This window comes from Panthera tigris, chromosome E2 (assembly GCF_018350195.1).
Source record: "Panthera tigris isolate Pti1 chromosome E2, P.tigris_Pti1_mat1.1, whole genome shotgun sequence".
Classification (NCBI taxonomy): domain Eukaryota; kingdom Metazoa; phylum Chordata; class Mammalia; order Carnivora; family Felidae; genus Panthera; species Panthera tigris.
The window spans coordinates 11894765-11906665 of NC_056674.1; the positions used below are offsets into that span (position 1 = coordinate 11894765).

The 11901-nt window shown below is 58.1% G+C and overlaps 1 protein-coding gene across 6 annotated transcripts; it reads right to left on the minus strand.

Moving 5' to 3' along the window:
* Window positions 1–1183: 1183 nt before the first annotated feature.
* On the minus strand, window positions 1184–11334 carry CEACAM16 (CEA cell adhesion molecule 16, tectorial membrane component). Of its 6 annotated transcripts, none has more exons than XM_042969959.1 (9): window positions 11139–11334; window positions 10808–10943; window positions 9464–9576; window positions 9075–9245; window positions 7517–7861; window positions 6918–7193; window positions 5625–5903; window positions 3139–3465; window positions 1184–1406 (listed from the first exon to the last, which is right to left on the minus strand). In XM_042969959.1, exons 4-9 carry the CDS (start codon window positions 9109–9111, stop codon window positions 1396–1398), a joined length of 1275 nt encoding a protein of 424 aa, XP_042825893.1. In that variant the 5' UTR covers window positions 9112–9245; window positions 9464–9576; window positions 10808–10943; window positions 11139–11334; the 3' UTR covers window positions 1184–1395. The 6 variants fall into 6 exon arrangements, with proteins under 6 accessions (XP_042825893.1, XP_042825892.1, XP_042825891.1 ...); XM_042969958.1 differs by lacking the exon at window positions 1184–1406 and adding an exon at window positions 1527–1598; XM_042969957.1 differs by lacking the exon at window positions 1184–1406 and having other exon boundaries at window positions 1542–3465; window positions 9075–9207.
* Between the last annotated feature and the right edge of the window lie 567 nt (window positions 11335–11901).

Consider the following 11901-nt stretch of genomic DNA (forward strand, 5'->3'; position numbering starts at 1 on the left):
CCCTATACCACAGGTTTCTGGATCTAGTGTTTTCACGGGCATTTGATTTTGGTTGGTATTTTGCATTGTAATTGCCTCTGTAATTCGAGGTTTATTTAATTTACATCTCAGGAATTTTCTAGGTGTAAATAAACTTTGGGGGAGAGAGGGCTGTACCTACTTTTATCGCATTACTATTTTGAATCCTATATTGGCCTACCATGTAAGCTTGCATTTGAGGAAAGGGCTCTGAGGCTAATAAAATGGTTTGAAAAAATTCTAGCCTGCCCCAAGCCCACACGTTTTTTGCTGATGGACAGACTGAGAGTCTAATGAATCCATGGCAAATGGAGGATCATAATCCAGATTTTATAACCCTCACTGTGGTGTGCGTTCACCACCCGCCATCCCATCTCAACGTGGCCATCCCCAGAAAGTCTCTGTCTTGAAGCTTTCTAGGAAATCTCTCTACTAGGCCTTTCTATCCCTGCCCAAACCTCTCTTGCTACCCTGAGTCTGTGATCACCACTTCTGACCAACACTGAGAGTCTCTCTCTCTCTCTCTCTCTCTCTCTCTCTCTCTCTCGGGACATCTTGGCTGAGTGGGGCCTGTGGCTCTGGTCCTGGTAGTCGCAGGTGTTAGAAGACACTCTCTTCCAATCCCTCACTCTCTACCCCTCACCCCCACCCCTACTCCATTTGCATTTAGAGGAGGAGGGAGATATTTTTAGGGTTGTGCAGGTGATGTTTGAGACAGACATGGGGTGGGGGACAATCCCAGGACAATGAAGGCCACAAGGGAGCATCTTTGGTTAAATAGACGGCATCCCTCATGCCCCCCAGGGAATTTGGTCATTCCCTGTCCTGGCATGAGCAGCCTCGCTTCAGGGCCCAGGGGGAGTGAGTTGCAGCATAGGGGAGGGCTATGTCCCACAGAACCCCAGTGTTTGGTGTCCCAGGAAGGGGCAGTCTTTGGCCCATTAGGAAGCAGGACCGTCAGATATAACCTGGGGAGATGTGGGAAGAGCCCGAGGCCTTGACACTGAGCAGGAGGGACTCAGCACTGTCCATTAGGCATCCCTGTGCACGCGTGCATCCACACTGAGAATAACCTCGGGTAGGAAAGGAGGCAAGTGTGGTCACCAGGAGATGGCAGGGTTGACGGTCAGAGAAGGAGAGGCTGACACATGCATGTGTTAACCAGGACATTTATGGCCTCTGTGGCTGTCCGACAACTCAGCGAAGAAGTAGGGCCCGGTCAGTTCTAGCTCTAGCGTGGAAGCAGGAGAACAGCCGACCGTGGTCAGTCCGGCATCCTCCCTGGGAACAAGTGGTCCTCCAATCAGGGGGAGGAGAAGGGGAGGACGGCGTGAAGAGCTCTTCTCTCCGGAGGTCCCCACAGCCACAGCTGCGCTGCTACTCCAGGGCTGAGGAGGGGAGGGGGCAGAAGGGTGGAAGAGGCTGTCAGGGAGGTAGAGGACGAGCTCCCGGTGCCCCCACCCCTCCTGCTCCCCTGCCCACCCCCAGCCTCCCGCGGCCCCACCCTCCCCACGTTTAGCCTGTGCCAGGTTCAGGTTCAGGAAGGTGGCGTTGGTCCTCATGCAGGGGAGGGAGGTTGACTGTGAGAAGAGAGACAGGGTGAAAAGGATTTCCGAGGCTTCATGGGTTGGGGGGGGGTGGCCTGCTGCCATCGAAGAGCATTCTACCTCCAGCACTGACCCAGGACCAGGGTTTGATGAAGGAAGCGGTGCCTGGCAGTGACTGATTTCCTGACCCCAGAAAGTTCACATCTGAGCTGGGAGATGCCATCCCTGACTCAGGGCTTCCAAAAATGCCTGGTCTGATGGGGGAGAGGAGGCTCCAGACTGGAGAATGACCAAGTTCCCAGTGTCTGAGAGCTCCTGGTCTAATGGGATGAAGGCTGCCTCAGGGACATGGCCTCTTGGACCTCTGGGGATGTCTAGTCTGATGGGGATGGTCCTGGTCCCTGACTCTGGGAGCTCCCAGTCTGATGGAGGAGATACAGTCCCTGCCTCTGGGAGCTCCCAGTCTGATGGAGGAGACATGGTCCTTGGCTCTGGGAGCCCCCAGTCTGATGGAGGAGACATGGTCCCTAACTCTGGGAGCTCCCAGTCTGATGGAGGAGACATGGTCTTTAACTCTGGGAGCTCCCAGTCTGATGTGGGAGACATGGTTCATTGACTCCGAGAACTACCAGTCTGATGGAGGAGACCTGGTCCCTGTTTCTGGGAGCTCCCAGTCTGATGGAGGAGACATGGTCTTTAACCCTGGGAGCTCCGAGTCTGATGTGGGAGACATGGTTCATTGACTCCGAGAACTTCCAGTCTGATGGAGGAGACCTGGTCCCTGTTTCTGGGAGCTCCCAGTCTGATGGAGGAGACATGGTCCCTGACTCTGGGAGTCCCTACTATGATGGGCAAGACATGGTCTTCAACATCTGGGAATTCTCGGACTGATGGAAGAGACATGGCTCCTGACCACTGGGAATTCCCAGTCTGAGGGAGGAGACAAAATTCCCATCACCTAGAAGCCTCTATCCTGACGGAGGAGATTTTTCCTATTTCACTTTGAGAGAAAAATGTCCCCCTCTGATGGTAGAAATTCTGTCCTCACTCTTACCCTAATGCAAAGGCCGAGACATGATGCCAACTGTCTAGGATCTCCCAGTCTAAAGAGGGAGTTACGATCCACCCTCGTACTATACATCCAGTCTGATGGGGGAGGTACACTCCCATCATTAACCCACTTTCCCAATAAAGTAGCGGAGGCAATAGGTCTACCCACCTGCAGGAAAAAGGGTGCCCTACGCTCAGACTGTGCCTCCTTTCTTGAGACCTTCAGTCTGGTGTACTTCTTATATGAGAGAGGAGGCGTGGAATCCCCCTTTGGTAGCCTTCAGTTTGATGCAGGAGGCCTATCTACCCCTAGTCTAGGCTGTCGGTTTGACAGAAGAGGCCAAAAACTCCATTTGGAGATCCCCAAGTCAGAGGGAGGAGAGGGAGCCCCTTCTTTCAGTCTGTTGGGGACGCAGATCCACCCTTCGTCCGTGCTTCCCTCCCCCCTCTGGAGGAGACAAAGCCCCGCTTTGGGAGCGTCTGTCTGCAAAGATACACCCTCTGCCCCCTCTGACACACTCACGGGCCACCTGCAGCTCCACTTCTAGGGTCTCGGTCTTGCCCTGCAACGTGACGGTCTTGAGGGTGTAGCGGCCGGCATCCGTGAGGTTCAGCTTCTGCACCAGCAGTGAGCAGTTTGCGAAGCCCACCTCCCGGCCTGTGTGCGCGGGGCCTGCGATCCAGTTGCCTGACGGCAGTTGGCTGAGCAGCCGGCCGGGCTCCGAGGCAGGCCCGCGGTACCAGGCGTAGACCAGCAGGTCCTTGGGGTAGCCCTGGACGGTCAGCGTCACATCCTGGCCCTCCATCGGCCTGGCGGGCACGGGCACAATCGTCATGACGACCACTGCCGCTGAAGAGAGAGTGGGGGGGGGGGCTGGGTCACCGGGCCTGCACCTGGCGTGGCATCCCCCTCCCACCCCTGCACCCCTGCCTCCCCCGCAACCGACTGGTGCCGCCCCGTGCGGGGGCCCCGGGGAAGGAGACAGAGGAAGGAGCTGACTTGTGTGGCCGTGGAGGTGGGTTTTGTGTCCCGACAATGCCTGCCAGGGAGCTCTGTCTTCCCTCAGGAGATTGGGGGACCCCAAGGGTGGGGGCCGTCTCTCCCGCATTAGACTAAGAATTTCCAGCCTTCGGGGGGATATCTCTCCCGCTTAACTAGAAGACCCTAGAGAGTCAAACCATGTCTCCTCCATCAGATTGGAAATTCCCAAAATATAGGGGCCATGTCTCCCCTATCAGATTGGAAATTCTAGAATATAGGGGGGGGCATGTCTCCCCTATCAGACTGGAAATTCTCAGAACATGGGGGCCCTGTCTCCGCCTCAGATAGTTGGGAGTTGTGTACCCCAGGTTGTATCTCTTTTGTCAAACCAAGAGACCTCAGGATGTGGGGGCCATAGTCTCTTATCAAATTGAAAGATTCCAGAGGGTGGGAGGCCATGTCTCTTCCATCAGATTCGAAATTCCAGATTATTGGGCTGGGTCTCTCCAATCAGGCTGGGGACCCCAGAAGCTGGATGGGGGTATGTCTACCCCATCAGACTGGAAATTCCTAGAAAGTAGGGGGAGGCTTTACTCCCCCATCAGATTGGGAGTAACCCAAAGGTGGGAACTATGTCTCCCCCATCAGACTAGGAATTCTCAAAAAAAAAAAAAAAAAAAAAAAAAAAAGGACCATGTCTCCTTAAGACCACATCTCTCCCATCAGAATACAGTGTCTCCCCAAGTGTGAACTGACTGTCTCCTCCATCTGACTGGAAGCTCATTGAGGGCGGGTGTCATGTCTCCTCCATCATTGCTTAAAGTCCATGGAGTGTGAGACATTGCCTCTTCTCTCTGACTGGCAGCTCCTCGAATAAGGAAGTCATGCTTCCCTATTCCAGGATCATCTCTCCAAGAGCAGAGACCATGTCTCCTCCATCACATCAGAGTCTCCCCCAGATGGGGATCAGGGTAGAGTCTCCCTTTCCTCTGTCTCTCCCTGGCACTTGCCACGGGGTTGCTGACAGTTCGGGAGGCCCTCGGGGGTGCTGTACCCACTCCCTGCACATACCTGCACACTTGGGCACCCCCCATCTTGGCCTGCACAGGCAGGGCTTGGGGCGGCACCTGGGGTCATCTGGTACATCTCCCTGTCTCTGGCCAAGACCAGCTACCAAGGCCCCAGGTGGGGTGGGGCAGGAGGTACACTTACCTTTGGGGATGCCATTTCTGCTTTGGGTGAAAGAGTATCCACCCTTTGGATGAGACCCAGCCTGTTAGTAGGAGGGAGGCAGGAGGGAGGGAGGGAAGGACTGTTCCCACCGTCCCTGGGGGCATGGTGGCCACTTGGGAAGGAACCAAGGCAGAATTAAGGAGGCCTCAGTGTTCAAAGCCACCGTCCCCAGGGGATGAGAAAGTGTCCCCTGAGGATCCTGATAGCTCTGAAAACACCAGCTGTGTCTGCATTACCCCCAGCCCCCAGGTTGTTTAGGGACAGAGGCAAGACAATGCTTCCCTGGCTGTGTTTTTCCACTTGCCATCAGTCGGCTGTGACTTTCCGTGTGTGTGTGTGTGTGTGTGTGCGCGCGTGTGTGTGTGGGCCAGATAACTGGGTAACCCAGTTGGCCGCACAGAAGTTCACCTGTCTGTGTGGAGAGAATGGGTCAGCCCCAAAGCATCTGTGACCGGCTGAATTTAGAACAGGGGCACTCACAGGAAGGGACGTCTGAACGTTTTCCCGCCCTGCCACTGCCCGATGTGGACAGGTACACACTGAGGACTCTCAAGGAAGAGTCTGATTCGTTGTTTGTTTTCCAGGCGACAAGGCATGGACCGTCTCCGGATGAAGAGGGGGTCCACCCGATATGCCACTCTGTGACTTGGCCAAAGAATGGGCTGGGAATCTCTTAACTCTCCAGTGATCTCCTGGGCACATGGTGCGGTAACTGTTGGTGGAGGGGCCAAACCTTCATAGTCCAACTGGGCCTCCATGGGGAGGGGGTGGTGGTCAGGCTGGGGGCGACTCACCGGAGAGCTTGACCACCACCGAGGCGGATCCGGAAAGCAGGGTCTTGGGGTTCTTAGCAATACACGTGTACGTGCCCTCCTGGGCCGCCGTCATGCTAGTGATGTTGAGGTGGTCTTGCCCGTTCTTGAGGGCCCGCCCGTTGAAGGCCCACACATACTCGGGCTCTGGGCAGGACTGGGACACGCACCACAGGGTGAGGGACGTGTTGAAGTCCAGTTTGATGGTACAGCCCGTGCGGGTGGTGGAATCTTGGAGGATGGCCACGCGTTCTGGGCCATCTGTGGGGGGCAGGAGGGAGAGAGACGGGGCAGTAGAGCGACAGGAGAGTAGAGATGGGCACCCTGGCTTCCTCTCCACCATGCTGGGCCTCTGAGAGTGTGCGGGCCTAGCGGAGGGAGAAAGCTCTGGCTTTTTCGGATCCCACACACATCTCTAACTTGCTCTAGGATCTCGAGAATCACTTTCCCCTTTCAGGGGACCTGTTTTCTCATCTGTAGAAAGAGGATGTTGGGCCAGACAAAATTTCAAGATATTTTTGAAGTCTATGGCTCCATTAAAAAAAAGAGAAGAAGAAGATGAAGAAGAAGAAGAAGACGACGACTAGACTAGACTATCGGTCTATCAGTTTCTCATAAGCCATTCTAAGAGTCTAGAATTCTAGGGCTCCAAGAGTCAATGTTTCTAGTCAATGCTTCTAGGTTCTAGGATTCTAAGATTCTAGAAGTCTATGTTTCTAAAATTCTAGGATTGGGTGCCTCTAAGATTTTAGAATTAGATTCTAAGATTCTAAGGATCTCTGCTTCTAGAGTTTCTAGGATTCTCAGAGTCTAGAATTCAGTGCTTCTTAAATCCAGAATTCTCTGGTCGTAGGATTCTAGGCTCTAAGTGTTTCTACATCGGCGGCCCTTGCGTACCTCTGTGATTTATTTCCCCCGGATTCCACACTGCATATCTGCTGCCCCTGGGAATGACTCCATGCTTTGGTTGTGTTTCCTTCTTTGGTCTCCCCTCCCACCCACCACTCACTTCCCACCTGCATTTCACAACCAACCAGCCCTGTGTCTCTTCCCTGCGTGTATTGCTTCAAACTGAAGGATTGGTCCGTTTCGAGGGTGGTTTTTAGTCCTTAGGACATGGGTCAAGTGCATCCCTTAGAAAGGGATCCTTGGTGCCTCGCCCCAGCTCACCTACTGACTCACTGTGTGCGCCCTTGGGCACCCTCTCCTGGCCTCGGTTTCCCCATCTATGAGGTTTGGGCGCAGGGCATCTCTAGCGGGGCCAGGAGGACTCACAGTACACGGTCAGGTTGACGGGCTCGCTGCGGCTGACACTGACCGGGTTCCAGACCTCACACTGGTAGGCTCCCGCCTCCTCTCTGCGGACGCCATGCCGGGTCAGTACCCGGCCGTCGGGGGACTGGCCGAGGCGGATGGCGATGGGCAGGGCTTCGCCGTTGAAGAACCAGCGGACCTCAGCGGGGCCGGGGCTGCTGCACGCCAGGCGCAGGGTGTCTCGGCGCTCGACCAGTGCCGTGTTGTTGGCCGTGACCACAGGCTGGGCCAGGATCTCTGTGGGGCAAGAGACAGAGGGGGAGGGGGCCGGGCACTGCCTGCTCCCCCGGCCACCCCCGCTCTAGGCAAGGGGCATGGCTGGATCCTGGGGGCGTCTCTGTAACCCCCAGCCAGAGGGGCAAAGAATGGGACAGGCGGCAGTCCTGGAAGCCATCCTGAAGGAGGCGAGCATTTTCATGTTATTTTGTCTTTTTTTTTTTTTTTTTTAACGGTTTTCCATTTTAACTTATTTTCATTTTAATTTTTATCAGAGGGGCCGGGACGCACGTGGGAAGGCTGGCCGTGGTACAGGGGAGGCCGAGGGGGGTGGGGCGTCTCACCATAGACCTGCACATGTCCGTAGCCCACGTCCGTCTGGAGCTGCCTGTTGAGGGTCTGCAGGATGTAGGTGCCCGAGTGCCCGGGCAGGGCGCCCCGGATGTCCAGGCCGCCGTCGGGGCGCACAGCCTCCCGTCCCGTGTGGGCCGGGCCAGGGGTCTCGTCGCCCGTGCTCACGATGTAGCTGGCCACCAGGTACGTCAGGCTGAGCGTGGGCCCCGCGTACCAGTTGTAGGCAAGCACTTCCCCCGAAAGCCCGTGGACGGTCAGTGTGACGTTGTCCCCCTCGGCTGGCTGGGCAGGCTCGGGGGTGATAGAGATTTCGGCCCCCGCGCTCAGGAAGGCGGCTGAGGACGAGGAGCCAGAGGGGGCGGGTGAGGCCGCCGTGGCCACTGCCCCCACTCAGTGGAGGAGGAGACGTGCCGATCTCCTGGCACGCGTGTCCCTGGCATACCACAAGCGCCTAATCAGTGTGAACCAGGTGTAGGGTCTCAGTCCTGCGGTGGGACTGAGGATTGAACTCGACGGGCTCTGCCTGGGGTCTGGCCCAAAGCCTTGAGCACAAGCTCCTAGCACGTGCTCGGCCTGCAAGAACTTTGGATTTCCTGGGGGCCCAGAGGGTTTTCCTGCTGTGAGAGTCACCAAACCCCGGCTTGCACAATCAGGCTGGCTCGTCTAGACACCGGGCCCGGACTCTCAGTCCGGTGCTCTTCCTCTGCCTCGGCAGGTCTGATCGCAGCGGAAAGTAGGGGCGGGACGAATTGACTCCACCCTTTTCCCTCCAACCCAGGAGATAAGCCCCAAACCCGACTAGCTGGTCAGGGCTGCTTGGGTTTGAATTGTGTGTGTGGTTGCCCAGAAGGGGCTGCCGTGGCGGGTTCTGGGGGAAGAAGTGCTTGCACGCCTGGCCCCGGTTTCTGGTACTTTCCAGGCTGACACATCCTGGCGAGGGGTGAGGGCTCTGGGTCTAGCACTCAGCCCTGCCACCACTGGCAGGCTGAGCCCAGCCAGCGGCTTCCCCTCTCCGAGCCTCGGGTTTCTCGCCTATGAAGAGGGGGTTCCTGAGCGGACCTCCTTTCTAGGGTGGCTGTTAACACCCAGAAAACATTTAGAGTAAATGCTAGTGAACGCTGCTTATTGTGACCTTCGGACGACCCTGGGAGTTTAGCCCATTTCACAGATGAGGAAACTGAGGCTGAGAAAGGGAAGGTGACTGCCCAAAGCCACGTCCTCAGGGAGAGGCAGAGCCGGGGTCAGGGCTCACCCCGGCCACGCTTTTATAGCTCAGTCAGGGTTTGCCACGCGAGCGAGGGTGGGTCAGTGACCCCCCTGCTTTAGCCTCACACCCCGGTCTTAGAAAAATCTCTGAGGTCCACCCTGCAGACTTCTCTGGGTGGCTGGCCCTGGCCGGGGCCTCTTGGAGGAGCAGACCGGGCCCTCCCTACCCAGCACGCTGGACTTCTGGCTCGCACCTTGCCTCTCCCGGACCGGGGTCCCTGCCCTTCCCCGAGGCCCCCCTCCCCGGGGCCTGCGGTTGTGGGGGGCACCGTTGTCGCTCACCGCTGAGGAAGAGCCAGCTGCACCCCGTCAGCGCCATCTTTCGCCCCCAACCCGGACTCGAAGACGGCGGCGTTGGCGTCCCGATGCTCCGAGGCCCTTCCTGGTTGGGACCTGGCTCCGTCTGGCGCGGGACCTGGGAGGGTTCGGTGATTTGGAGCCGGGGGAGATCACCTGAATTTGGAGGGATCGAGTCACCGAGGATCTGGGGCCCCGTTTGGGTACCAGAGCGGGTGTGGCAGGCACCGGCCAGGGGTCACGACCCGGCCAGGCCTCCTGGGGCGCTGCCTAACCTCCTTGTGCCGAGGGCCCGGGCCCGGGTTTGGTACCAGGAGGAGAACCAGGTCGCCAGGGAGGAGGAGGGCGGGGGAAGATTTTAGGGCAGTTCTTACCCCGGGCCCTGGTGAACTTGGGGGTCACCAAAGAATAAAGCCGATCAGCAGCGACTGCCGTTGTCCAGCCTCTGCGCTGTGGGTGACCTTCCGGTATCTTTTCAGGGGACTTCCTGTGAGGTGGGCACTGTTAGAACCCCCATTTGCAGATGGGGAAACTGAGGCGCGAGGCACGGGCTCTGACTTGCCCAAGTTCCTGCAGCCAGAGGGAGTTCGAACCCTGCCCTGTCTCCAAAGCCACCCCGAGGGAAGGAGGCTCGGCGGCCACGCGCTTTCTTTGGGGTCGTGCTGCCGACTGGCTTCCTGCACAGGGTGAGAAGCGCGCATTCTGTCTTTCCTTCTGAGGCCTTCTTTCCCGTGTCTGTCCGATGTGTCTGCGGAGCCTCTGGGGCCAGAGAGGGCCCTGTTTTGGCCCTGGCTCTGCACTTCCCCGAAGTGGGGCCGGAGGCAGTCCCTTGCCGAGTCTCCATGAGCTGCTCTGCAAGACACGGTTGGTGGGCGCCTGGGTGGCTCGGTCGGTCGAGCATCTGACCTCGGCTCGGGTCATGATCTCGCGGTTGGTGAGTTCGAGCCCCGCGTCGGGCTCCGTGCTCTCAGCTCAGAGCCCGGAGCCTGCTTCGGATTCTGCGTCTCCCTCTCTCTGCGTCCCTCCCCTGCTCATGCTCTGTCTGTCTCTCTCAAAAATAAGTAAACATTAGGAAGAAAAGAAACAGGGATGGTGTAGGCCCTCCTCAGTTTTGTTGAGCACAATTAGCGTGACGCTCCCTGTCGGGACTTGAACCAGCACCTGGCGGAACTGGGCCCCCAACACGAGGTCTGGCTGGTGTCACCATTATTAAAAGGGCAGGCGCTGGACCCTGAGCCTCCACGACCCTGAGCAAATTGTAGAGTCCGCCCCGCCGGGCCTCAGTTTCCTCATCTGTGAAATGGGAACAATGACAGTCCCCACCTCGTAGGGCCGCTGTAAAGATTAAGTGAGTAAACCAGTGTGAAATGGTTGTGAAGATGCCCAGCACAGGGCAAAAGGCCAAGAAACCACTCATTGATTCAACAAATATTGGAAGGGCATCTCCTGCCTGCCGGGCACCGTTCTAAGCGCAAGTAGATAAATTCCCTGCCCCCTCGGGGGGTAAACAAATACAATACAAACCGTCCCGTGTCGGATGGACATAAGTGCGGTTGGGGCAAAGATAAAGCCAGGAAGGGGGGTTTGCGATTTTTCAGTTGGGGGTGGGGGAGGGAATCAGGGAAGGTCATCTCTGGAAAGGTGACGTTGGCGATGCGGGGCGGGAGGGGGGGGATCTGGGGAAAGGGTGTTGTCGACAGATGTGTTATTACTGATACCTCGATGGCTTCTGGGTCCCCGGCCCTTCTCGGGCCCCAGTGGCCTGCCTCCGGGCAGGGGGCCGTCCCTGTGGCTCAGCTGTCCCAGTTTGCTCCTCGGGCACCGTGTCCTGAGCTACCCTTGCAGGGCGGGGCTCTGATGGGGGGGTTGCGAGAGGTGTGGGTGCTCTGGCGCCTTCTCTCCCCCGCCCCCCCACCCCACCCCCCCTGCCTGCAGCCTCACCTCACCCTTCTCTGTCCTGACCCAGGCCTCTCCCCTGAGCCCTGGGACCGCGTCTCAGAGTCATTCAGGACGCCTCCCCCGAGCTGTCCCTGGGCGCCGCTCGCTCACCTTGTCCCGACCGACCTTGGCATCAGGCCTGCTTCTGCTCCTCGTCCTCATATCAAAGGGTTTGGTGACACTGTCCACCCGTCACTGGGACAGAGAGACCCAGGCCTCTGTCCCCGACGCTTCCCCACCAGCACGCCACATCCTGTGGCCCCTGCCTCTTAAATCTCTCTCCCACGTGTGCCTTTCTCTCCCTCCCTGGGGCCTCTGCCCTGGTCCAGGCACCCCTCCTGCCCTTTGTCTGGCTGCCCCCTCCCACGTCCTCCCAGGTTTCTGGCCCTGGTCTCGCCCTCCCTCCTTCCATGGTGCTCAGAACCTGCGTTACTCCCCGGCGCCCTCGGGAGAAAGCCCAGCTCCGTGGCCTGGCCCGTGGGGCCCTGCATGGCCTGGCCCCTGCCGGCTCGACTGGCCTCTCGGACACCCCTTCCTCCCGGGAACTCTGTGCTCTGGTTATTCCGCCTCCCTTCTGCCCTCCCGGCCCAGCACATCCCCGCTTCCCTCTGCTCTGTTTCATTGCTTGCCCAACTCTTCCTCCTCCTCCGGAAAGCCCTCCTGGACTCTCGGAAGGGGGGGTGGTGGTTAAGAGCACCCTGACCGCCCTGGCTGCTCACAGTCGGGGGGTGGGCCTGTCTCCCCATCTGGACTGTGAGTCCTGGGAGGGCAGGACCTGGGTCGTTGTGGTCACCACCGTGTCCCCATTGCCGGACAGCACAGGGTGGGGCGCAGAGCGCTTGTGGAAGTGGACACCAGGGGCGGATGACAGGGA

Bases quoted from the DNA above. Each gene is read 5' to 3' on its own strand.
- CEACAM16 (XM_042969956.1), bottom strand. From the start codon at position 9,111: ATGGCGCTGACGGGGTGCAGCTGGCTCTTCCTCAGCG. The intron at 7,862-9,074 runs GTGAGCGACAAC...CCTCGTCCTCAG, and splicing joins CAGCTGGCTCTTCCTCAGCG to CCGCCTTCCTGAGCGCGGGG. The intron at 3,466-5,624 runs GTGAGTCGCCCC...CTCTCTCTTCAG, and splicing joins GGTGGTGGTCAAGCTCTCCG to CGGCAGTGGTCGTCATGACG.